Source organism: Calypte anna, chromosome 21 (genome assembly GCF_003957555.1).
Source record: "Calypte anna isolate BGI_N300 chromosome 21, bCalAnn1_v1.p, whole genome shotgun sequence".
Taxonomy (NCBI): Eukaryota; Metazoa; Chordata; class Aves; order Apodiformes; family Trochilidae; genus Calypte; species Calypte anna.
This window is the reverse complement of record NC_044266.1, coordinates 4,110,194-4,136,596: the sequence shown is the minus strand read 5'-3', so window position 1 is coordinate 4,136,596 and position 26,403 is coordinate 4,110,194. Positions and strand designations below refer to the sequence as shown.

Genomic DNA, 26,403 nt, shown 5'->3' with positions numbered 1-26,403 from the left:
TTGTGGCTGCAGGAGGGTTAATGCAGTTCAGTTTTATTGCTGTTGCCCATGGCAAACACCCCAAGGCTGCACCCATAGAATGCCCCATTTTCCCTGGAACACAGCAGAACAAAGTGGTTGCCCAGCAGCCTCTCCAGCTGCCCTTCAGCTGCAGGGGAGGAGCAGCAACAGCAGCTCTAGAGCTGTAGACATCATTGCTGTACATGCAGCTGGGGGAAAACCAGCTCATTTAGAAGCTTTTGTGAGAAATCCACCCCTTCTAGTTAGTGAGCAGGCTGTTTCTGCCGTAGCTAGGCAGCACCTCTGTTTTGAGTAAGCATTTGGCAAAAGAACATCTGACAGCGGTGACAGACTCGTACAAGGAAAAGGAAGAGAAGACACGAGGCAGTCATGCTGAGTAAGGGAATGATAAGAGAACGAGTTACTGCAGCTGGTAGAGCTTGTCGTTGATTGGACATTTCCTGAAAAGTCACAGAGGAGATTTTGTGCGTAGGGCGTTTCCATCCCCGTGTTGTCTGTTTGGGCTATAAAAGCCTGGACTCGGTATCTGCGGTTCAGACGCCAAAATGAAGTTGAAAGGGAAGAAGCACGAGAGCTCTGACAACAATGACGGCTCAAAGGGGGTAAGTACAGCAGACTCTGTCCTCCCAACTTGAGCCTCTTCCAGGGGCTCAGAGCAAGCTGTTGGACATCTGCAGGCACTCATAGAGAAGACCCAAGTTCTTCAGGGCTAACGTAGCCATAACTGATCCTGCAGGGAGAGCAGACGCATGTTGTTGAACTCAGTTTATGGCTGGCTGCAGCACAGTGTTGCACTGAATCTCGTGGGTCTTTTTCCTCCTTGTCTGCAGCTGACTTTCCATGTCACTTCAGTTTGACTTTCCCCTTCTTGTGTACGTTTTCTCTTTCCCAGTTTCTAATAGGTTTTAGGCTGCAGATGCTTCCGGATGGCATCTGCCTTTCACAACAGCATTTTTGTGGAATGTTACACAATGCAATGCTCATGTATGCCAGAGGTTTTCCTAAAAGTACTGAATGTGATTAATTAACACCGGTGGCTCTTTTGAGCTCCTGGGATTTGTCTAATGAGAGCAAGGCAGCCTGATTTTCATCACCAATGCAAGAATGTCAACAGTCTGTTTGTAGAAAATGTGGTTGGAAGCCTCAGCTTTTTCCTGATCTTTACTCTGAGATCTTTATTTTTGGTCTCCTGCAACACCTTAAGGTCTGCAGATGTCTGGAGGTGAGCTGCTGGAGCTTCTGAGGAATACAAGCAGCTACTCAGACAAATGTTCAATCAGAGAAATGACAGATCCTTGTGGGTCCCGAGTTGAGACATAAAGCCTTGCAGACATTAAGGTGAATGATGGTGCCATACGATTGTTTGTGTCTGAATGCTGCTACATCAATAAGGCAATAGTCAATGAGATATTAGTGTGCTATTTAAAAAAAAAAAAAAACCAAAAAATGGTCCAGTGAACACAGCCAGCCTGAGGACTGAATAGCAACTAAATTGTTTCACAGAGCAAATTGCTTGTAACTCTGAGGACTGCGTACCCACAAACATGATTGCTGTTTGATCCTACTCAGGGTGGCAGTTTTACCCTTCTGTTTCACTGCTAACTGCTGCTGTTACACCCCACGACCAAGCCCTCCCTGAGCTACTTGGATAAGTTCTAATTGGCTTCGATGGCAATCGGATTAGATATGTAAGCAGCTTGTTCCTGAAGTGTGGGAGGCAAGGCAAGCCAGCATGTGGAAGCAGAGCAAATGAACAGGAAAGGGATTTTGCCACTTCACGCAAAATCTCTCCTGGTTTGTCTTTGCCAATATCCTGTGTCGTTTCACAAACCAATTTACACATTGGTATAAGAATAACTGCATACAGCTGTTTTCCCTGTGGGGTTGTGTTTTAAGAATGGTGAATTAGTCATCATCCAAATCATTCATCAGTACCAGGAAAGAGCAGAATGAATTACTCTGATGGCTTTGTGTGAATCAAATGGAAAAAAATTAATTATAATGAAAGCAACCCATTGGGCTTGCTTTATACAGTAAGGTGAAGTGAAAACCACAGAAGATAAGTCTGTACTTATTTAGTTTTACTGAATCTCGTTTATACCCCAAAGCAAAACTCGCTTCTAAGGTGTGGTTTGTGTGTTTTCTCTCCTCTCTGCAGATGACACTTACACTGGCCCTGGTAGCGCTCATCTCTGCCTTTGGAGCTTCTTTCCAGTATGGCTACAATGTGTCTGTGATCAACTCTCCAGCCCCGGTAGGTTGGACTGTGGAGTGGACCATGACCCAGGAGTAGCTTTATAAACAAAACAAGGCAGGAGCCTGCAAGTACATTATGGGTGTTTGTAGGCAGATGCTTGTAGTTCATATATCACCAGGCAGCCAGTGAGAAATGGTTCCCCAGGAGAGAAGAGCTGGTAAGGTGTAGAACACAATGGTTCAGACACTGCCCAGGAGAGGCAAGGCATGAGAAACACCTTCCCTTCTGGCAAATTCTAGAAGACAGGAAAACTTGTCTTAACAGTTATCAAGCCCAGGCTTCTCCTTCTCTTATATTTGTTTTCCAGCTCTGCCATTGTGGTTTTTAGCAAGGCATTTGTTTAAAGCTTTCTTGTGTTTGTTGTTAAGTAGCTTTGATAGCACGAAAATTTTACTTACTGAACATGCTCCATGTTTCATTCCAGTTCATGCAAGAATTTTACAACCAAACCTACTACTACAGGAATGGAGAGTACATGAGCAGTGAGTTCCAGACACTGCTCTGGTCTCTTACTGTGTCCATGTTCCCTCTGGGTGGCTTATTTGGGTCCCTCATGGTGTGGCCTCTGGTCAACAATTGTGGTCGGTACGTGACAGCTGTGTTTGGAATTGGTCCCCAGCAGTTTGGTGGGTTGAGATGAGGCTTGCCTCACCGGTCACTCCAGCTTGCCAAGCCCATAAGGAGCGTGACCAGGTCATGCACACCTTGATTGTAAGATGGATGGGCTGGTGATTAGCTGCTGGGTTTGGCAATACAGTTGTTTTTTTTTTTTCCATGTGTAAAGGAATTTATAGTTTCAATGCAGTCAGGGCTAGGCTGGGCACTGAGCCAGGTGCAAAGCAATGATGAAAGTCCTGGGCTGAGATATGAGATCAGGCCCAGCTTCTGCTGCTCAGGTTTCTTGAGAAACTTCAATTAGTTCTTGAAAGCCTTCATTCCCTGCAGGAAAAATGGGACAATTTCCATTTTCTCTGTGATCAGTCTTTGGGATGGTGACCCATTTGAATTTGGGGCAGTACAAAACAGAGGGGACCTATCTACTCTTGTGACTTTAGAAAAAATAAACTGAATCTGTCTCCTCTGTTACTTTGCAGAAAGGGCACTTTGCTGATAAATAACATCTTCTCCATTGTTGCTGCAGTCCTTATGGGAACCTCAGAGATAGCAAAAACCTTTGAAGTAATCATCCTTTCACGTGTTATAATGGGAATATATGCTGGTAAGTGGATGGCAAAGGGAGAGCAATAAATGTAATTTTTGGTGACACCAAGTTGGCTTTAGTCTCACAACAGATGGTTTTACAGGTAGCCATACATCTGCATAACAATGCTGTACGTGCCTTAATGACAGTTGTCACCTGCATGTTGCAGAAGTCCTAAAGATCTCTTGTAAATGATGGCAGTGAGACTGGAATTTGAGATACACAGAGGAGACAATGCCAGATATCCAGTAATCCAGTCCTGGAACTGACTGTTCTTTCTGCAGGAGAAAAGGGAGGGTGAAGGGTTCAGAGCCAATGGATTGAAAAGATAGTGGGAAGACAATGAGAAGGGGGGAGGGTGTGTTGCTGGTGTTAGAGCTACAGTAATCCGGAATAAGCAGAACCCATCTGGGCTGAGTGCCCTGTTCTGCATTATGCCTCTGCAGAGCAGGTTGATAAAAGTCCTGATAGTGTTTAGCCTCAATTAATTGGCTTTGGGCTGGTGAGATGGACATGCTGCAAGGTTTATTAGTGAGTTGGGATATCCTATAAAGACAAAATCAGAAAACAAACTGACAAGGGCACAGTTTGTCACATGCAGCAGTTGCAATGGGGGAAGCCAAGGCAAGAAATTTATATTGTCCAATAGTTTTATTTTGCCTTTGACCCTCCTAAACCTGGCAGCTGCTCTCAGCATTGGATCCCTAAATAAATACTAAGGGACCTGCTAAGTGTGATCCCTGTTTCCAGTTATTTATAACTGACAGAAGAATCCAGACTGGCTGTTCTGACTTGGTACTCACACCTTGACCTCACTTGGCCTGTGAATATGGGCCCTGGGGAGGGAAGGTGCTGGACCACCACGTTAGAATGCTCTGGGCTCTGGAGGTGATCCTGGTGTCACACTGCCTGGCAAAGAGTGGCTCTGGTGCTGGCAGCCCTGCTGGATACAGGGACCCTTTGTGACAGGGCTTGATCAGCAGAGATCTGAGTTGTACAGTGGTGCAGGAGTTGCTGCTAGCAGGGTTTAATCTGAGCAATCAGAAGGCTGGTTATAGTGTAACTTAAAACACTACACCTCATGAGTTTAGTTTTATCATGTTTTCTAGTTGCTTTAATACTTGCTTCTGTGCCTTTTGGCTTTCAGATAACAGCTTGATCACCTTTGTAACTCCAAGTTCCTGAAGGCTAGGAACTTGAGTAATGTAAGATAAGAGTCGCGTGGTCATTTGACTACAGGAGTTGGAGTTTTGCATGCCAGGATTTACAGCAAGCTGGCAGCTTGCTGAGGTTACTGTGGGTAACTATGCAATGTTCCTCAAAATAGCCCATGTCCTTAGTGTCCTAGCAGAGTCGAAATACCTATTGCAGCATGCAACATGTAAGAGATCTCAAATCAGCAAAGCTTTCCACAAAGCAAACTAGTGAATTTTTAAAAGCCAGCAAGGTGTGTGTCATCCTTCACCTTCACATCAACTGTTTGGATACTCATTTCTTTTCTTGTTTTAGAGGAAGTAGAAATTCATCCCTTACATTTTGAGTTTGTTTCCAAACCTAAAGCTGCATACTTTGTTTTGTTTGGGTTTTTTGGGGTTGTTTTTTGTTTGTTTGTTTGTTTTTGCATTTATTGTGTTGAAGTACTTTGCAGACCCTGCTGGGTGAAAGGTGCTTTTAGAAAGATGAGCACTGAGAGCCTCCAAATTACCTGCCAGCTCTGTAGGCAAGACAAGCTGCTGTCAGCCTTCTTGGGCTCCTAAGATGCTTTGCTGCTGAGGGGTTAATAAGCCCCAGAAGGGAGGCAGCTTGAATTCCCAAGGCCTCAGTTTCTGGGGGCACTGGATGCAGTGATGGATTTTTGTACCTCTCCACATACTGAGTGAACAAATACATTTTTTTTTGTTTCATCTTCCACTGAAGAGTGAGGAAAGCATACACAGCTTATTTACTGGCTGGAAGATGACATTAAATCTTCAGCTGGAGCACAAGGGCTTGAGTGTGAAGTTTCCATATGGACTATGGTCCAGAAGGTATCACTGTTGTCTCACATGGGAAAATGGTAGTGAGTGTGCTGATGTCAGGCATGTCCATGTCTAACTTTGTTCTCTAACTCCTAGGTCTGGCTTCCAACGTGGTTCCCATGTTCCTTGGAGAACTGTCCCCCAAAAATCTGAGAGGTGCTATTGGGGTAGTGCCCCAGCTCTTCATTACTGTTGGGATCCTTTCAGCTCAGATCCTTGGTCTCAACAGCATCCTTGGGAATGCTGCAGGTAAAGCCCTGGCCTGGAACTTGTCAGTGGGCTCCACAAGGGAATTATTACTTACAGCTGTCATTCCCTTGTTGCAGGCTGGCCCATTCTGCTGGGGCTCACTGGCATCCCTTCACTACTTCAGATCCTTTTATTGCCCTTTTTCCCTGAAAGTCCCAGATATCTGCTGATACAAAAGGGCAATGAAGAGCAAGCACGACAAGGTACAGTACCATCCTTTAATGAAAAGGAAGGTGGAATGGGATAGATCTGACTGCAGGGCATGACTGATGGCAGCCATAGTGCAGCAAACAAGTGTGGAATTCTTCACTACATGTTGTTGGTGATTGGAATTCCAGCAACATTGCTCCTTTCTCTGCATTTGTGAATCTCTGACTCCATGCCATGGAAGCACTGCTGCCCATGGTTTATGTGGTGTTCTGTCTTGATTTGAAGCAGGAGAGCTCACTGTAGACCTGGGGCTCATATCTCACCTTCCTCTCCCCACTAGCTCTGCAGAGGCTGAGAGGCTGTGATGATGTCTACGATGAGATAGAAGAAATGCGTCGGGAGGATGAATCAGAGAAGAAGGAAGGGCAGTTCTCTGTGCTCAGCCTGTTCACCTTCAGAGGCTTGAGATGGCAGCTCATCTCCATCATTGTCATGATGATGGGCCAGCAGCTCTCGGGGATTAATGCGGTGAGTGGGAAGGGACAGTGGGGTGAGTGATGAAGGGATGTGACTTCAGAGGGGATGATGTGGGGCAGTGCTGACATGGGAGCTGGAAACTAGGACACCGGAGTACCCCTTGCTCAGGGACACTGGTTCTGCATCATGTTGTTGCTTGTACCAAAGCCATTACTCACATGCAGATCATACAGAGCCAAGCTGTCCTGCTGAGGACAGGTTGGATGGTTTAGGGTAAGGTGCTTGTGCCTGGATCCAATCACCAGTGTCTCCTGAAAGCAAATAACTCAGTTCTCAGGCTTCTGTGCACCAGCTCCAGGATGCAGAAGCAGCTGAAGCAGGATTTCTGTGTTCCTTTGGCCGCATATAAACACAGCTATGGTTTTGCTACAGGTCTTCTACTACGCAGACAGAATCTTCCAGTCAGCAGGTGTGGACACCAACAGTGTTCAGTATGTCACTGTCTCCATCGGTGCCATCAACGTCGTCATGACCTTGCTTGCTGTAAGCTTCTGAGAGGGCTCTTCCAGTTCTTGCTTGTCACACCTCCTCTGCCTGTCAGTGTTTAAATTAAAACTGTCATTTACACATACTAGAGCTGCTTTGCAGAACAGATGCCCTGCAGTGTCCTTTGGTTGAAGGCAGCTCTGTAAACCAAAGTGATTAATCGTGCTGATTTCTCACAAAGAAGTTTGTTTTTAGTCTCTGGTCTCCAGACTGACTCCACTCCTTTTGCTGTGCAGTGTGACCATGTAGGGCTTCTGCCCATCTGTTACTGAGACTGGGGACTGAAGAATGCCCTGCCTGTTCTCTGTTATTGACACATCCAGCTTTTGGCTGTTCCTGGGTGATTTCATGCCTACAATCCATCAGTAGATGGCAGAAATTTCTCTGAATTTCTTAAAAGATAATAAATGTTATTAGTAAATTAATAAATGTTGCTAGAATAAGATGTGCTGTGCCCCAAGTGTCTGGTGTCTCACTCCATTCTACCTCTTTCAGGTTTTCATCATAGAATCCCTGGGGAGGAGAATCCTTCTTCTTGCTGGCTTTGGGCTGTGCTGTCTCTCCTGTGCAGTTTTAACTTTGGCCCTCAATCTCCAGGTGAGTAGTTGAATAGTCCAGGTGATCCTGCCCATGTGTTCTTTGACCTCCCAGAGAACAGGCCATTTGTACATTTTGAAGTTGTTTCTACAACCCGAAGGGGCAGGAGGCAGCTTGCCTACCTAAAGTAAACCCAGGACAAGCTGTGATCTTGCTTGTCCAGATGCTCCTTCCATCAAATTATTTCAGGTTCATAATACCCATTGCATCCACTTGTTGGAAGCAAGGATCATACCCAGGCTATGATTTTAGTGGCTAAGTATGGACATGTCTGGCAATGGGGGGTGACCCTGGCTTTAGAACATCTGCAAAGCTAACTGCAAATAATGCTTCAAATGTGTTGATGTTCAGATGTGAACCTCATCTAACCTGTCATTAAATTCTTCACAGAACACTGTCACGTGGATGTCTTATATCAGCATAGTGTGTGTCATCGTTTACATCATTGGCCATGCTATAGGAGCCAGTAAGTATGCACAGTCCAGTCTCCTCCACAAGCTGGGTAAAGGCAAGTGGCATGGTGAATTTCCAATCAAAAGCTTTGTGGAGCTAAGACAAGGAGGTTGAATTTCTTTTCTGTGTGGCCATGTACCTTGCTGGTTGTTGGTTGGGGTTATTTCTGTTCCAGTGTTTTGCTGGCTGTGTCTGTGAGGCAGGAGAGCATCTCTTTGGGGACTATGATTTTTTTAAAAATATTTTTTATTTGACTTACTGGGCATTTCTAAACATTAGTAGTTTAGAAACCAATGCATGCCACTGAAATGAACAGTGAAACCTAAGAATTCAGAGTGGAAGAATTGTCTTTGGGATTTTTTTAAACATGCAACTCCCTTGCAGGTCCAATCCCTTCGGTGCTGATCACTGAGATGTTCCTGCAGTCATCCCGGCCTGCAGCATTCATGGTGGGTGGCTCTGTGCACTGGTTAAGCAACTTCACTGTGGGGCTTCTGTTCCTCTATATGGAGGTAAGATACAATCTCATCACAGGGCAAGACTTCAGCTTAAAATTAATATCTTCACCTTCTTTTGATCCTGAGAGCTGTAAATGTCCAAGCTGGTGCTTGGTACCCATATGCAGAATTATCAATCAAGGGCAAGAAACTGGTGTTTGATGGGGAGGGGAGCTGTGTCAAAGGGAGCCAGTTTTAGCTTTTCATCTCTAGATTATCAATTCAAACTGTTCCCCAGCAGCAGCAACCCATAAATTGCTTTAGTTTTTGATTTTAGCCTGTGCAAAGGGAGCTGGTGAGTTTAGTTGAATTTGTCTTCTTTCATTGCCCTAGGCTGGACTGGGGCCCTACAGCTTCCTCATCTTCTGTGCCATCTGCCTCGCCACCATAATTTACATCTTCATTGTTGTTCCTGAGACTAAGAACAAAACCTTCATGGAAATCAATAGGATCATGGCCAAGAGGAACAAGGTAGAGATACAGGAAGACAAAGATGAACTTAAGGATTTCCACACTGCCCCTGGTGGGCAGGCAGGGAAGACAGTAAGCTCCAGCAGTGAGCTGTGACCCAGCCTATTGTTTGGACTGGCCAAGACATTTTCAGGATCTGTTCATTTGGAGAACAAATACATTGGTTCATCATTTTATACTGACCTTCATTCAGACCTTCTTCAAACTTCCCACAACAGGCATTTCCAAATAAGCCATTGTCTTAGGAGTGTTCTCATTATGAGTAATTAGCAGAACTGTTCTGCCAAGGCAAAGTACCCATCCATGGTGTTTGTCATGAGGAAAAGGCAGTGTTCTCAGCCAGCTCAATCCTATGATCAAGTATCCTATGTCATAAGCTGAGGCACATCCCTGACATGTCCTGACTGACATCTCAGGTGACACAAGCCAGGCTTTTGAGTTCCTCTTAGGAACTGTCATTCATGTATCTGAGGGTTCAGCATGGGTGATACCAAGTCTTCCATGCTCTGGGGTGGAGAGAGTGTCAGTTGTTCTGAGGTACTTTGTTAGATGAGCTGATAATAACACTTCTCCTGACAGCCCTTGTCCTTTGTGTGCTTCAGAGGACCACTAAACTGGAAATCACCTCACCTCCACTCCACTCACTCAGCTCTCTCCTTCAAATCAAACCCACTCCCCAGTCATTGCTGATGAGTGCTTCCAAAGCCTCATTTTTGGGGTTAGGAGTTCTCCATCTGGTTGTTCATTCACAGCCAATTTATACTCATTTGCTCCAGTGTCACTCTCATGTTTAAGCTGTTTAGATAATTTCACTCCTCAGTGTTTACATTTCAGTCACCAAAGGGCAACGAATCCCTCTCTTAATCCTTTAAAAACCCCTCTGTCCCTATTCTGTACACATGAACCACCTGGGAGATCACTCGTTGAACTCAGAACCTCCCTGCTTTGTCACAGGAGTCAAATTCAGGTTGATTCCTGTGCAATGGATTACAAGTTGGAGCCTGTGTTTGCAAACATGTCCAAATTTGTCTTTAGTTTCTCACACTGAGTTGTTTAAACTTAGTTTTTGAAATAACTCATCTCATGGTATTGAAAAAGACTCAAAGAATATTCAATTGTTTTGGAGCTGGATCCATCTGCTGTCTTCTGGTTGTCCCCTAAGGACACCATTCCACCTCATGGCTAAAATGGTTTGGAAAAGATCCCAGTCTGAGGGACTAGTGCAGACTCTCAGAAGAAAGTAAAGTGCACACTGATAAAAGTTGAGGATTTCTTAAAGTATTTATTAGCTAAAGGGACTTGGGGGTTAATAATGGCACAACAGAACATGAGAATATTAAATTCCAATGATTGTTACGTGGGGCTGCTGCCCACTGCTTTGAAAAACATTGAGCAGCCTGGGACTGATTTTGTATTGTTGATGGAGATAGTCTTTAACCTCAGAAGATGAGTTTTATACCTGCCCTGAAATTTGTGATGTATACATGTTAAAAAAGAAGCTGTTTCCATGCTCAGTCTCTACATCCATTCACAGAAGTCACTGATCAAAGCACAGTGATTGCATAGGACCACACTTTGTGCTGCGAGGGCTTTATGTGTCCTGTCCTGTGTCTGCAGGGGAAGGGGTGTGGTGATGGTGGAAGTGGAGAGGAAGGATGCACACAGGGAACCAAGACTTGGTGAAGGATGTGAGAGCTCTTTGACACAGGACCTAGGGCTAAGTCTTGGGAGGGATGTGACAATGCAAGGAGTTGGACTGAGCCAAGTTCCACTCAGCTCTTTGCTTCTGTCCCACTGATGGAAGCTTTGCTCCCATGTGTCTGCTTGGACAAATGAGCACTAGAAGGTGCATAGTGAGCCTGAACAAAGGAGAATAAGAAAGAAGCAAATAGTTTAAGATTTTCTCAGTTTTCCCAGTAAGCAGGTAGGATTCTACTGCCTTAAAAATAATAATAGTAAAAAAGAAAAAAAAGGTAGAGTCACTGACAGCTGGTGTCAGACTGCAGAACCACCCCTCCCAAGAGGGTCATGGGGGTTTCTCCCCATGCTATGATATCTCCCTTCAGTTGCCCTGGCTTGCACAGTGCAAGTGCTCGGACATCTGCAGGACTCAGAGCTTGGCTCCACAGGTTCACCTGAGTCATCCACCCTGCAAAACTATTGGAGAATGTCCCAAAAAGAGTGTCTCTGTCTTTCCCAAGGACAAGTGTCCCTCCAGCCTGGCTCACATACCCTTTCTGGATACTCTTGGCTTTACCAGGTGCTCCATTGATCCATAAATTTGCCATTCCAGACTGGGAGGACCATGCCATGCAGTAATGAAGCCAATCTTGTGCCATGTTGTACAAGGGGAAGCTGATGAAATGGCCTCCTATCCAGAGTCCTACAGCTGTGCCCACAGTCATCACTAGCTCATTATCCCTCTCCTGTGTGGAGTAGGAAAGCACAGTCTGACTGCCAGCACGCTGGGCTTTTGTCCAGAAACATAAGGTGAAGGCTTGGAGAGACATATCGTGGAGGGGATGAACATTCACAAAACTCTCAAAGTTTTCCACGGGGAAGTAGAAGGCTGGAAAAGTGCAGGATTTAATGCCTGAAATAACCAAAAAGCCAGTTGTTACATTTCCTACTTGGCTTTTAAGTCGGCCCAAATCCTGAGGAACACACCCACAGGAACTGGCAGAGCTGTGGCAGCCTTAGTTGTCTTGAGCTGCAGTTACTGGGCATGTCTCATACCAACAAGCAAAGGGCTTGAAATGATGAAAAGCTTGTCTTCCTCACCCAAATGTTTAGGAAATTACTTTCCCAGCCCCTCTTCCTCTTCTCTCATCTTGTGTAAAATGCAGACAATGATTATTTATCCCAGGGGATCTGTGAGCTTAAATCCCTCTGTGTGTGTAAAAACATGTTTACACGTTGCAAGAGAAAGCTGATCTTGCTGTGAGAGTAGCTAGATTGGGCTAGCTTTAGTGATGATCTAGTTGAAGAATTTCCACCAGCAGATCTAGATATGGGACAAAATTCTACCTGCATATATAATTTCCAAGCCTGTTAATGATTTAGGACATCAAGGACAGCAAGGCATGGGCTCTTCATCCTCAGAAGGTAAGCTGGACTCAAGAATGTTTCTGGTTTTTTTAAGGAATGTAAGATGTTTCTTACCTATGTGACTCACTCCAGTCAGCAACTCTCTCTTCATTTCTTGGAGCTGCATCTGGATTTGTTCCAGTCTGATGCTGAATTCTTCTGAACAGCATTGTTCTAGAGCAATCAGATGGATGAATTGACAAATGGCCAGGCACATTTGACAAATGGCACATGATAGATTTTCTGCTTTCTAGTTTGCAGAAAAATCTGGGGAAACCTTTGTTTCCAAACATAGGATCTCACCTCTATAACCAGCTGTGCCAGAGCTGGTTCTAGTGCACCTCACAGCAGCACAACTGCACTGTTAGAATATGCTTTGGTGAGGTGCAAAGAAGCATATGGGCCACCTCCCCCTGCTGTGCGGGGCCACTGCTCCTTCTGGGGAAGGTGATCCCCTTCATGCCTCGCTTAAGCGATTTGCAGCTTAACTCCTCCCACACAGGGTTCTTGTCCCTTGCAGGGGAGTCCTGCCTCCTGAGTGCCTTTACCTTGGCTGAGTTTGGCTTGGAAGGAAGATTCCACCATCCGGTGGTTGAGGGGCTGGGCGTGCCGGTAGTCGTTGCGCAGCGTTCTGTTCTGCCAGTCCAGCAAGGTGCTCTCCAGGAGGCTGATCTGTGTTACAGAGGGCGACAGGAACATCAGTTTGTCTGGAAGTGCAGTGCAGATTCTGCAACTCAGGATTAATTCTAGCAGTTTGTTCACCGGGGGTCTTGCCGAGCAAAGGAAAGGAACAGGATATGAGAGCTCTTATCAGCTCTTATCTTTATCTTAATGATAAAGATATTTTTTTGCTTGGAGGAAATGTTTAACACCTGCCTGCTGGTTATGCAGGGAGAGTGTGCTGCTATTCTGTAGCATTCTGCTTTCCCAAAAGTGCTTACTAGCACTCCTGCCAAAAAAAGAGCATTTCTTTTTGAAATGAGAACACATGATGATATTCCACTACTAGAGTCTCCACTTTATCTTGTTTTTTTACTGGAAGAAAATGTTTCTGCTCATTCTTTTTCATGAAAGAGGGCAGAAAAAGTAACTTGGATGGAAAGGTGAAGGGAAAGGGAAGAGAAGCTGCTCTGTCTAGTAAGAAGCTGTCACTTACCTGTGTGTGAGAAAGGACAATTGGAGAATGAAAGATGGTCCAGGTCACACTTTCAAAGCAAGGTGGGGTTGTTAGTGAGCCCTGGTACCTGTAGAAGTGTGAAAGGTTTTCTGGCAGCATGGCTTGGACATCCAGGGATGTGAGTTTTGTTGATTGACCTCAAAAGGAAGCAAAGAAGCAATATTAACACAATGGGGACCAAAGAGAAAAGTAAGAGTGGTGTTAAAGTTGGGGTTGGCAACCTTTGGCAGAACTAGATGAAGATGGAGAGAAGTGAATGGTCCTTTCAGTAGATGTATGGTTTGTATGGGGTCCTGGAGGTGGTGGGCAACTGCACCTCAGTGCTCTGCCAGAAGTCCTTAGTTCTCCCAGAAAGCAGAGTATGCTAGTGAGCAGAGCACCTGCTATCTGGGCATCCAGACTGCAGAACCATAGGAGGTTGTTATCTGTTGGTGCTGCAGTGTGTTGTGTAGACCTACCAAGAGTATGTTTATCTGCTTTGAGCATCTTCCACCTCACCCTGCTGTATGGGCTGATGTTAAAGCTGCATGAAGTTATGCCTGGGTGAGGATGCTTGGGGATGTAACTGTAAGCAAAGCAGAATGTCTGTCTTCAGCCCCAAGACACACCTACAGGCTTTGGGAATATCAAGGTTGGAGAAGGGTATTCCCAGGTCTTACCTGCAAACCTGATTTTTGCCAGTTTGGAGATGAATTCACTGTAGTAGGTATTCTCTAAGTGCCCATCCTAAACATAGCATACGAAGCAGAACAAAAGGTTAGTGACCTGCCTGTTCTATACTGCTGATCAGCTGGGGGGGTTAATGAATTAGGAGTCAAAGAGAACAAATCCTATTTCAACTCTCTTGATGGGCTGGGAGATCATATAATCATAGAATTGGCTGGGTTGGAAGGGACCTCAGAGATCATAAAGTCCAACCCTTGATCCACTCCCCCCTGTGGTTCCCAGCCCATGGCACTCAGTACCACATCCAGGCTCTTTTTAAATATCTCCAGGGGTGGAGAATCCACTACTTCCCTGGGCAGCCCATTCCAATGGCTGATCACCCTCTCCAGAAAGAAATTCTTTCTAATGCCCAACCTAAACCTTCCCTGGCACAGCTTAAGACCATGCCCTCTTGTCTTGTTGAAAGTCCTAGGCAAGGTAAGGTAAGTTCTCTTACATGGATCTCAGGTAGAATAGTAAACTATAAGGATAATTTTTTCACCATTTCTAAATAAATACAAAACTAAATGTTCCCATTTGCAAATCAGAGCAAAGTTTTCAGGTACAGCAGGAATTACAGTATAAACAGTGATTAAAGACTGTTCTGTGTGTTAAACCTACCACGTACAGGAAGGCAAGCACAGCCAACCCATTTGGTTTGTCTTTGGCTTCTTCAAAGCTTGAGTAGTCAGCTGAGTTGTAATGGACAATGTGCAGCTGTCAGAAGAGATACAGGGTCATTTAGCAAGAACTGTTAAGTGGCTTCCTCCACTTAAAGGACCCAATGCAGACCAAAGGGAAGGTTCCCATTCCCATTCCTGCTGCCTCTGCCTCACAGCACAACCAAACAGATCTTTAGTTTAATAGATTTGTGATGAACATGGAGGATCAACTCCATTTTTGAAGGCAATTAATGCTATTACAATGGCTTTTCCTAGTCTTCTGTGCCAGCATCATTAGGCTCAGCCCTTGCATTTCCCCAGCCTCTTATACGAGCCCTGTTCCTCCCACTTGCCTCTGCACTGCACTGTAGGCTTTGTGGGCTGCAGCTTCCCATTCCTCAGTTGCCAGACTTGGAACCCACCCTCCTGCCAGTCCACATCCTTCACAAGTACCTCTGCAAAGTATCTCATCCCATCTATAGTGTGCTCAGAGCCACTGGTCTCCAGGTCCAGGCCACCCCAGTGCAGATGCATCTGTACAGCTGTGTAGAGTCCTGGGAGCCCTCTGGAGATGTGCATGGTAGGTGGCAAATCAATCTGAACTGAAAAAAACAAGGTTAGAGACAGCAATGGGTGCAGCCATGTCTGTTCTTGTACTTACATTTATAATTTCTAGTTCTTTTTGCCAGGAGCACTCTCCCTGAAATAAGCTGGCACAGTCATGTTTAGGGAACTAATGCCAGGACATAAGGAAAACCACTGAAGCTTAAAGCTTAGATGTGCTTAAAATCTTTCTTCACCTCAGGCTTCTGCATCACAAAGATCACATCTGGCAGAAAGAGAACTAGCTGTGTCTGCAGACCTTTTTTCTGCCTGACAACAACTAAAAAAAAATTCTTTAATGTTCATCCTTTGCACAGTATATCACATCCTGTAGGGCTTTGCACAGGTTTGGTAAGAACTCAGTTTCCAAGGAAAAAGGGGGGATAGACTCAACAAAGTAGCCTCATCTAACCTGTCATCATACTTTCCAGTATTCTGCATCTTGTAGGAACAGCCATACTGGGCCAGAACCCTGCAAATTTGAAAAGGCTGTATATTAACACAGCTTGAAGGATTTGTAGAGACAAGTCACAGCTTCTCCTTGCCAAGGAGTACTCACAAAAAAACTATGAAACACTTGTCTTCCTGCTAATGTACTGCCTGCCACAAACCATATACTGTGTTCCTCAATATGCCAAACCCAGGAGTGAAAATGGAGAACTGCCTCATCCTAATGAAGGTCCAGAGCGTGTTATAAAAAAATAGCAACTATCCTTGCAAAATGTAGCACTTTAGTCATAGTTAGGTTTTCTGGGAAGTTTCTTTTCTTTATAAACTGTTTACAGAAAAGATGAAAACAAGAGTCTGGACTGGGGGAAAAATACCATCTGCCTTTCTGTTCACTTAAGATCCCCTCTGGCTGCCTTCCTAGTTGAGGTTATTTACCTCAAGTACTTCATTATGGTTTCTACTTTCTACAAAACCCAGCCAGAGAATTGCGTTCTGAGTTTACAGTAAGCTTAACTGTTCTGTGAGCTATGTTATGCAAATACTTTGAAAGCACAAAGGTAGGCACCAATCCAGGCTGCTTAGACTTTTCACCTGTGTAAAAGGTGTGTGGATGCTCTAACTGCTCTGAGCTGGAAGTGCCCTCCTGCTGCCACAGCTCCTATTTTGCCAGGCCAAGGGAAATCATCAGGGCTTAGGCAGAATGAATTTGAGTGCAACTGCCCGATTCTGTTCTGCAGTTTGGACTCTTGGCAGTTCCTGCTGTTCAGATCACAGCCCATGCAGCCAGCCTGGTTTCCCATCTCTGGCCTCTGAATCCGATGAGTTAATGAAGGTCACACTTGAGGTCCCAGTTCAAAAACAAATCTCTAACTGGAGGATTCTGGAATTCTCTGTGCAGACACTGTGCACGAATGCAAATAGGCTTTATACTTCAGTCTGGTAAGTATATGACCATATAGAGAAAATGTAGCTCATTTCTTAGGTGAGACACTTGGTCTTCAGCTCCTGAGAGACTATAAGAAGTGTCCTGCTGATAAATCAATTTCCTGTCCCCGTCAAATGTGCTTTGTGTGTGTTTTATGATGTGCTCTAGTGGAATATTTTCTTTGAGATACTGCTACCCTGTCCTAATGCACTGAAGCCAGAAGGAAAATCCAGCCTGCCTGCAGGAGAGCTGTGAATAAGGAGAGTCATTTGCCTTTGTGCTTTACTAAAATGCCCTGAATCACAAAACCATTGGTTTGATATTAACAAAAGAATAGGAAATTATACATGTTCAGTCAGAGATCTGAAAGCCAAACCTGCAGGAATTAATTCATAGGCAGTCAGGGTAGAAGCCAATGGGAGCCTCTAACTGAATGCTGAGCTTGTGAAGGCAACAAACAGAAGTACTTATTCCTTATTATTTTCAGAAATACAATCACAATAGTATTTCTCTGAAAGCAGTATGTCTCTCATCATATTATTTCCTTGCTCACATTCCATACTTCTCTCTCTCTATTACAGAGAGGAAGAAATGACTGTTCTGAGAGATTAAAGAGCTACCAGCCCTAAACACCTTCCCAAAATATATTCATTTCCCCCCCCTTGCAACTATTAGAAAATTCTTTCATTGGTCATCTATAGTCCCAAAGCATTATTCCAACAGTACCAGCTGATGGATTATTGAGACAGTGAATTACAGGCAGCAGCAGGGGAATCCAGGACCTCCAAAATTATAAACTATGCCTGAGGGTGTGTGGCCAAAGGCAAGGCTTTTAACCTGTGCTGTGCTTCATCTTCCCTTCTTGAGACCTAAAAAACCAATTCTCTAACTGTAAGGGAGGGATTCTCCTCTGACTTGCATTTTGTGTGACCTACATCTAGACAAACTTCGAATGCAAACATGCTGCACAATGGTTTTCCTTTCCTGTCACTCCTAATTCTTGTTATTCCACAGGGAAAAAGATGCATTTTCTGGGTGGAGAGAGGAGTCAGTAGACCCCAAATACCACTCACTATTATAGTCCTGCAGTAGGTCACCAAAGAAATGGTTGAGCTCTGTCTGTATTTTATTCTATTCTTAATGGCTAATAGAGAAAATACTTTGCAGAAACATAAATGTCTTTTATTTCTCTGGTTTACATATGAGTTTCTGGAGAGCATTCCTGTGTGATTGGAGAAAACAGCAAAACTAGGAGAGGAGAATGAAGTGAAATGGCAAAGCAAAGTAAGGTGAAAAAAAAAAAAAGAATAACCTGTTACTGCACTGTCATGAGTTTGACACCCTTCCGGGACAGCTGCTCAGCCAAGGAAGAAAAAAATTTCCCACTCCAACTCTATGCCCTGATGTGTGTTTCAGGATGCTCCTTGCAGTAATGACTTCTCTACCACCTCCTCTTCCTAGGTAGCTATTGAGAAGGACCCCCTCAGTCTTACCAGAGTGACCATTGTTGGTCATGGTGAAATCCCCCTGCAAAGGTCCATCATAACCACTCAGCTCCAGCTGCAGCAGCTGGGGGTTGTACCTCACTTTTTTCCTCTGGATGTCAATAGGAGATTGGTGCTTGCCTGCACATTCTGCAAAGTGTTCTCCCCAGTGCTCTTCATCCAGCTCTCCTTCTGTGTGGAGGAGAAGCAAACCAGGTTGTTAGGACGTGGCGAGAACTGCTGTTAGCTCAGGAGTCAGAAGAGCCTCCTCATTTGCCGGCAGGGTATGTCAATCTAGTTGTTAGAACACCAGGAGCTGCAGCAATAAAAGGTTGCTCTGCTTTCCCTGGAGTGAAAATAAAATACACATTATTCTGTCTGCAGGACAACTGTGCTGCAAAATAAGAAACCTGCATTGCAGTAATAGCTTACTGATTGCTGGAGACTGAGCCTCCACTGAAAGAAAAGCAGTGTTTCTATAGAAAGGGGATTTAAATGGGTCTTGACTGCCAAAGGTGTGGGATCAGATTCTCCTGAGTGAAGGGCATTAGGGCAGGAGGTGGGAAATATCTGCTTAGGATTAGGAACTGGCAGCAAATTTGCTATTTTTAAATAAGGAGAGAGCTAACAAATGAAGAATGGGAGTGAAATGGTTTAAATAAGTGAAACCTTATGTATGTTTTCTGAGATAGGAGTGAACTGGGGTGGAGTTGGTGTTCTGGGTGTGTTTTTGTTAACAAACCCCAACCCTCTCCTGAGCACAGTGCATTGCCTCTTCCTGGTCCTCCTCCCCCCCCACCTTTTTTACACACAATAAAGCAATGCAATATTATTCACTGCTTTTGGGAGACAGAACCTGGTGTCATATAGGTCTTGAACCTCCCAGTTTCAGGATTCCGTTGATCCCAGCCCTAACAGCCACGGAAGATCATGCTAAGTGTTGATAAAAATACCTTTTCTGACTCAGTGTCACTAGCTCAGACAGAAACCTGGGACTCAGAACTAAAGGCCTCAGCTTCACCTGCACGTGCTCATCATCTCTGCAAGTCTTTAATACTAAAAATTTCCTGTGGTAACCTATGGAGGAAGCAAATGTGTAGGAGACCTGGCATGCTGGATGCTCTACTTTTTCCAAGGTTTCCAAGCCTCTTAGACCTGATTTGAATCTTTCCTCTAGAGGTCTGGGTGCTGCTGAAACTTTTGAAGAAATGAACCCTTCCAAGGTGTTTGCCCTCTCTACAGAGCTGTATTTAGGATTTTAAGGATAAGTAGAAATTTTGATGCCATTTTTATCATAGCTGTTATGACAATCAGTAAGAAAGCCTTTTCTTCTTCACTGCAATATATTGATCAATATCAGTTGTGTCTGAGACCGCCAGAGCCAAGGAGTAATCATAATGTAATTGTTGAATTTCTATTTCAAATCCTGCAGAAATGGTTTGGAAGGAGAGGTAATTGTTTTAAAAAGAAAATTCTTCAAAGTTACTTCATCATCTTCCTAATTTTCAAATTATTATAGTTACAACCATACCTGATAATTTATGATTTTTCTAATTCTTTTCTTTTTATTTCATTTAACCAATGTCAGTTTGCAGGTATTTGTTTCCTGATGTTGATTAAATACGGGGAGGAGCTTGGCAGATGCAGACAGCCTGGCTAAAAGAAAATGCTGAGAGAACTTCTGCAAATAGCTGAGAGTCCTAATTGCAATATTGTATCTATTTAACAGTAGCCTTTGCTTCAGCTTGATTCCCAGCCCAATACATATAAAGATCAGGGTTTACTAGAATGAGCTCTGCAAAAAAACCCTGTAACAAAAATCAGAACATATTTCACTAAATATATAAATAGGCTTCTCAGTGATCTGTATGGAATGGGATATGACAATGACGTAAAAAGCAGGCAGTATTTAAAGCTTTTCCTTCCAGGGTCATCCAAAGGGCAGCTTTTATTCTAACACATTGAAATATTAACCCCCATTGTTTAAACCACATAGGTCTGCCAACTCTGACAACAAAGGAGTAAAGAGGGGTGACATTGAAGAGAATCACTCTCAAGACACACAGGCATCAATAAAATGGAATAAATTAGCTGTTCTGCAGAGATCTTCCACTAATGGAAGGAGGCTCAAGCTGAATGTTGCTCCTGCAGCACAAAAAGGATGGAAGCAAGCAGAAAAAAATCCCAAGACAGCTTTACTTTTCATTACCTTTGTATGTCCAGTGCACTAGGTGAGAGCAGCTTAAATGCACCAGGAGCAAGTGGAATGAGACAGCTGTGATCCACATCTCTCTTGCTGGATCCCCTTTCAGAACCAAGGAGGCTTCCACCAGGTGCAGTACAACTCAGCTGTTGATTTTAGGTGACAGGCAGCAATATTAAACATTTGGCAAAAAAATCAGTGAAATCTCAGCATTTCTGTTCACAATGGCTGTGCTGTTTGCAATAATATTTGCAATTATTCTGTTCAGCAATAATGTATGTAGTAACAGCAGTTCATCAGAGGTGAGTTAATTTCATGTGAATTTAGGTTTCTAGGCTTGGACTATGCTGAAGAACAGAAGCAGGTTTTTTTATTCAAAACTGCTCTTTGCAAGTGAATTTTTTAACATTGAAAGGACTTTTTTGGTTTGCTGTTTTGTGCAGTGTATATTTAATCTTTGGGAACTGCTGGAATATTGAGTTGATTAAGCAAATGTGCATTTCCCCTCTCTCCGTAAAAGAAGTTATTTATTCTGACAGTTGCACTGAACTGTGTAAGACTAAACAAATCAAACATGCCCTGCAATGCACTTCATAATCCTTGGGTATCCAGTTGGGTAAACAGGCTTTTGAAATTAGCTGAGGGAGAAATTTGTGGGGTTTATAGCTGTTTACACTCCAGAATTCCACACAGCATCATGTGAGGGTGTGAACAAGAGTCAAGAACAGGAGGTCACCTCTGCACTATAGCATCCCTCCTGTCACCCTGCTTGTTGAGTGTTCAGATGGGTGTCATTTAGGGACAAGCTGCTTCTCTTGCCTGTGCTTTATCGATCAGCTACCCCAGTCTGCACCAAGGGTTTGAAATAAAGCCCATTTGGGAGTGTACTGATGCCTGGAAACTGGAGATGACAGTGAATTAATTTTTAATGGAGCTTTTGCAACATGCTAAAATTGTGACATTCCACTTGACATCATCTGGAGCTGTGGATGCTCAGCACATCCAAATTCCATACATCTGTTGGCTCACTTCCTCCAAATCAGTGGCTGCTCTGTGAGACACAGCAATCTGGGGAGAGGATTTACTAAGTGCACTAAGTATGAATTTGTCTTGGTGTTACGACAGAACAATAGTGTTAATTAAACTCTTTAAATGTATTTGATTATTAAGCTTCTAATTACAAGCTGTACAAAGCATTGTACACGTCAACAGTCACTTACTGGTTCTTGGAGCTACAGCTTTTTTTAGTGCATATGCAGGTATTGAACGTGGCTGGCTTGAGGCTTGTCTTTATTAGTCATTTGTTTTGCTACCTCAATGTAATTGCTGGAGAGAACTCCAGATATCACAGCAGGATGGCACTTGAAGTAAAGTGGTGTTTTACAGGTGAAGAACCTTGTGGGTCTAAGAGGAATAATTTCTGCACCCAAATTTAGGCACTGGGAAAAATCTAATGTCGTATAGCTCAGCCATTAATAGTGTTGGCATGATTTCTTCCCAAAGGCAGGCTACTTTCACACACAGTTACACAGACTTCAGCCTCCCCCCTCCTGCTCCAACTCCAGTAGGAAATAAGCCTTTAATCCCACATCACTGGCTTCCGTACACTCCTCTTTTGTCTCTACACTTTTCCCTGACTCTTTGCCATCTCTCATATCCTGCTTTTCACAGGCTGTCCTCTCTGTCTTCACTGGGCTACAGCTCAGCTCCAGTCACACTTAAATCCATTCTGAGTCTTGGTAGTCACAACCTTGTCATTGCATTGAAGTAGCTGGCTCAATACCTTGGTGCTCCTTTGACCCAGAACTTGAAAGGGTTAACTCCTTTCTCTCTGTATCAGCTGGAATTTCATCAGGGGTTGCAGTAATAGCTGTATCACTCCCAAGTCCAGCAAACATTTGACCAGACAGAGACTGTTTGATGTGAGATGGAGAGATTGCCTTCAATCAGGCTATCCAGATATTTTTGAGTCCAAAACCTCTTCAAATAGAGCTTTCTCTGCTGAAGCTATGCTGGGTAAACAAAAGTATTCGGAGCCTACATGAATTTTACAGAAAGGCAGAAAGGAGCTAGTGCTGATAGGCACATGAGTAAAGCTGGTGATAGCTGTATGGATTGGAACATGACATCCTTTTATTCAGTAATTCCTGTAGTGTTTTTACATCTTCCTTCTAAAACTGGCCTTTGCTTCTTTGAAATTTTGCATATGCTTTCCCCCCCTTTGCCCCCTGGCTTTCAACAACCTACAGAGATCACAGAATTCCAAGGCAGAAAAGCACTAGAATATATTTCTCCAGTTCACACAATCCCTTTAGGCCACCTTCCTCTTATACACTATTTTGATGTCGTTGGCTAAATTCACCTTCTATTGCTATAAATTCAGATACATTTGTTCATTCCCTTCAAGCTTTGTGATATAAACAGGCTTTGAGGCAGTCAGAGACTCTGGAGGCTTACATCAGTGTTCCTAAAAGCAGGCTTTGCCTGGTTTAAAGCAGAGAGGTTTCCTCTGCCAATTCCATTTCATCGTCGAAAAGGCCTCAGCATTACAACCTGCAGCTCATTGCCAACCTAAATTTTCTTTTGCTCAGTTTCAGCCAATTACTCTTCATTACAGCTATAGCCCCTGGATTATCTTAAAATACGTTTCTCTCTTTAATGTTCACATCACTTCTGGGGTGGTTATCACCTCAATGTGCCACAAGCACAAGCAGCCTTTCAACTCACAGTTTCCCCAAGGTGGAAAAAAGGACAATGTGATGCTATAAAAAGAACAGAACATGGTCAAATAGTCCCTCTTCATTTTCATTTCCAGGAAATGTAATTACAATTCTTGTAATGTCTACATAGGTCTGCTCTGCAGACTTTGTTTTCTTTCAAAGTCTGAAGTCACTTTCAGTGAAGGGAGGAGGAGGTCAATCCTTCCCTCTGCATTTAGTGTGAGGGACACAAGAGCATGGCCTGAGCATGAGGATTGAAGGAGTGCTGGCAAGAGACACCCCAGGGGAAATTTTTTCATCATAGTAGGGCTCTGTGCTGTGGACAGGATGGTGGTGGGATAGAGAAGGATTAATTCAGTAATGCAAATGCTCGTCTGCCTTCTCAGACACTGTTAGTAGTATTGTATATATATCTGCATCTCCATCCATAAAAACTACTCACTTTGCTCCTGATCCCCCAGTGAACAAGATGCAGAGGAAGCACTTACTGCTCAGTCTCTCCGAAAATCAATATTAGGAGTGAATAACTACAGGAGAAGCCCCCAAACCTCTTAGCAAACAGACTTTCTTCAGAGAACAAAGAATGCCTCTGGAAACGTGGCTGCTGCCCACTGCTGGGTAAGCACTTCTTTCTTATTTCAGCTGCATTGTGCCTTGAGCAGCTGTGACATCCAGTGGCCAAATACAATAAAGTTGGGTTTGATACAGAACTCTTCAGAGATGTTTACAATAACAGAGCCCTCCCATTGCATTTCTCATCTTCTAAGAGCTGTGCAGCCAGTAGTTCATTAACCCCTACACAGCTCAGTGAGGCACATGAATTACTGACCCTGGAAGTACTCGAGAAGGGGAAACCACTCACCAAGCTCCCCACAAGTGTGGGAATCAGCTCTCCAGGCAGCTGAAGAGCCCGCCCTGGGGCTAGGGTGCAGAACCTTCACCCACCACTGCAGAGAGCAGCTGCTGAGACTGAAGGGATCAGAAAGGTGCAGGTCATTCAGCCTCTGATGGAGAGGCAACACCTAAGGGAGGGGCTGGGTTCTTACTCCCAAGAGCAAAAGAGCTCAAGACATGGGATGGGGAAAGCTATATGAGAAGACACAGTAGGAGCAGAGGTGTTTTGGAGGAGATGCTGTTTCAGAGACCTGGTCAGAGAAGGCTTCTGCAGTGATTTTCTGAAGATATCAGGACTTTTTTTGATGGATGTGGAAGGTAGGGAAGGAGGACACAAACATGGATTGGTGGTGGAGTGAATATAGTGGTAGAATCAAAGATGTGACTGAAATGAGATCCCAGTAGTTAATGGGGATTCCTGTTGTGATGAGTAAATTGGAGGATACAAAAAATCAAGAAAACAAATTGGTGGAAAAGAGGAGCATGGTCTCATCCAATGGAGCAGGGCATCCCAGACTGATTTCAGCAAACATCTGTTTCACAAAGAAAGAAATGGACTAAAAGATGGGCTTTCCCAAGCCCACACTAATGGGGAGGGGCTGTGGGTTTTAAAGCCTTTGACAATGGTTTGATCAGAGCACTTGGTGCATCTGCTGCACTTCAGACATTGCTCAGCTCTTTGCCTGTGCTTGAGCTGTGTGCTGAGGTACATGCCTAAGCATCCACCTGTGCAGAGAAACATCCTTGATACAGATGCTGTGTCTTACATGGCCAATCCAGACAAGCCTCTGGCAGACAAGCCTGTTTCCTTTTGATTATAAAAGCAGACTTGTGTGATTCAGAGCTCCAAATTAAGGACAAATGCATTCAGTTTCAGAGATCATGATACCAGTCTCTGCTTTCCCCAAGCTGTCTGTACCCTAATGTTTGCTTTTATGCTGCAGGTAAGGTCTATGCAGGCATATTGAGTGAGTGCAGAAGCACCCAGAGCCCGTCCTCTCCCATCAGCTCATCACCACTGTACTCTGTCTGTGTAAGACAGGGGAGGGGTAGGAGATAAAAGTGATTCCCATGGGAATGAGGCAAATTTTTAAGGCAGGAGGACAACATGAAGGAAATGTAAATCCTACAGCCTATGCTGTACCTGTTCTGTGACAAGAGAATCCTGCTTGATAACCCTTCTGCTTTACATATTATGCACCCATTATGAAAACAAATGAGTTGTTAATGGTTTACTCATACTGTGTTTTTCAGGTTTCCATTAAAAAAAAATAATTTAAATACCAAATATAGTTTCTTACTGGCTAATTGATTCCAAGCTTGCTTTCCCCTTGATAGCAGAATATATTTTAAAGTGAGAGGAAAAGACTTGATCAGCAAGGAAGATCAAAGACCCTCTAAGAGGCTGTGCAACACACTGGGCCCAATAAAAAGGATTACTTAATGGCTTTGTCATGGTTTTGAAATAGCAGCTATGGTCTTTGGATGAACAATTCCTGGCAATAAATATCCAGCTGGTTTAGAAGCTTTCACTTTTACCTTAAATCACCATACCAGATCATTAAGTGCTGGGAAATGCACTCTTTGGTATTAGCACTCTGATTTGTTACTTGGTTCACATCCAAAAAACCTGTCACCATCACTTGAAAATTGATGGAGTAGTTTTATAAGTATATTAGCCTTTCTAGTAGCTGAAAAGTAGTGCATATTTTTCCTATTCCAGCCATCTTACCTGCTTTTTTTGTTGTTGCCATCATTGTTGTGTAGTAATGTTCCATTTAAAATAAAATATGTTCAAAATATTCTGCCTAGTACATGAGTACTCAGCTCTCATACTCATGTAGGCTGGTGATTGCTTCATGCTACATATTCATAACTACACACAAACCTGTGTTAAGAGCATCACCCCTCAAAAAACAAGCACTTGTCTATTGTTACCTGTATCTTCAGCATCCCTCTTTAGTACTGAAAAAACTTTGAGCACCCATTTCATAGACTGCTAGACATAAAATTCTATTACCAAGGTTTGTAAGCTCCCTGCCCTGTCTCTGCTGGCTTGCAAAATGAGGGCAGCATTTTCCATAGAAAAGTCTAATCCCAAACTTCCTAAAGCCAGCTGGAGTTGGAGAAAATCAGAATCAGGATGCCAGCTGAGATAGCAGATTGAGGTCCCGGTGGCCATGCAGGGCTAATTGCTCTCCCAGCACATCCTCCCTGATAATTCTTTGTTTCATTTCGGTGTTGTAATTCTGAAATTTCTATATGAGGACATGAAAGATCTAATTTAGTCTAAGTCCTTCCAACACCCAAGCATTGTACTGAAGTTACTCTGAGGCTGGCTATTAAATGCAGGAACTCAGGGATTTTAAATAACTCTCAGGACACTAACCAGTTCGTGTCTAAAATTCTGGAAGAAGACAACAATTAAGAGAAGCAGTGGAAGCTGCAAGCATTAAAAAGTCATCAGGTCTGTCATCTCAAGTCATGTCATTATTCCTGTGCCTAAAACCTGTAGTGTTTGATTGCATAGAATTAAGATGCAAGACAAAAGCACGA

At 43.8% G+C, this 26,403-nt stretch overlaps 2 protein-coding genes across 3 annotated transcripts; one reads left to right on the top strand and one right to left on the bottom strand.

Moving 5' to 3' along the window:
* Positions 1–494: 494 nt before the first annotated feature.
* On the top strand, positions 495–10,329 carry LOC103537387 (solute carrier family 2, facilitated glucose transporter member 5). Of its 2 annotated transcripts, XM_008503671.2 has the most exons (12): positions 495–623; positions 2,180–2,275; positions 2,703–2,863; positions 3,373–3,497; positions 5,594–5,746; positions 5,824–5,949; positions 6,237–6,424; positions 6,806–6,916; positions 7,415–7,516; positions 7,907–7,982; positions 8,354–8,481; positions 8,800–10,329. In XM_008503671.2, the coding sequence occupies exons 1-12, from the start codon at positions 567–569 to the stop codon at positions 9,031–9,033; spliced, it is 1,557 nt and encodes a 518-aa protein (XP_008501893.1). In that variant the 5' UTR covers positions 495–566; the 3' UTR covers positions 9,034–10,329. The 2 variants fall into 2 exon arrangements, with proteins under 2 accessions (XP_008501893.1, XP_030319389.1); XM_030463529.1 differs by lacking the exons at positions 495–623; positions 2,703–2,863 and having other exon boundaries at positions 2,194–2,275.
* Positions 10,330–10,336: 7 nt separating this feature from the next.
* Positions 10,337–18,245, bottom strand: CA6 (carbonic anhydrase 6). The gene is made up of 8 exons (XM_030463540.1): positions 18,040–18,245; positions 15,022–15,170; positions 14,528–14,623; positions 13,861–13,927; positions 13,181–13,338; positions 12,573–12,696; positions 12,126–12,198; positions 10,337–11,571 (listed from the first exon to the last, which is right to left on the bottom strand). Exons 1-8 carry the CDS (start codon positions 18,059–18,061, stop codon positions 10,917–10,919), a joined length of 1,344 nt encoding a protein of 447 aa, XP_030319400.1. The 5' UTR covers positions 18,062–18,245; the 3' UTR covers positions 10,337–10,916.
* Between the last annotated feature and the right edge of the window lie 8,158 nt (positions 18,246–26,403).

Coding starts and splice junctions, on each gene's coding strand:
- LOC103537387 (XM_008503671.2), top strand. CDS start 567: ATGAAGTTGAAAGGGAAGAAGCACGAGAGCTCTGACAACAATGACGGC. Junction 5,747..5,823: donor CATCCTTGGGAATGCTGCAG/GTAAAGCCCTGG, acceptor CCCTTGTTGCAG/GCTGGCCCATTCTGCTGGGG. Junction 6,425..6,805: donor AGCTCTCGGGGATTAATGCG/GTGAGTGGGAAG, acceptor GTTTTGCTACAG/GTCTTCTACTACGCAGACAG.
- CA6 (XM_030463540.1), bottom strand. CDS start 18,061: ATGACCAACAATGGTCACTCTG. Junction 14,624..15,021: donor GGATGAGATACTTTGCAGAG/GTACTTGTGAAG, acceptor CTCTTCTGACAG/CTGCACATTGTCCATTACAA. Junction 13,928..14,527: donor TGCTTGCCTTCCTGTACGTG/GTAGGTTTAACA, acceptor TGCTATGTTTAG/GATGGGCACTTAGAGAATAC.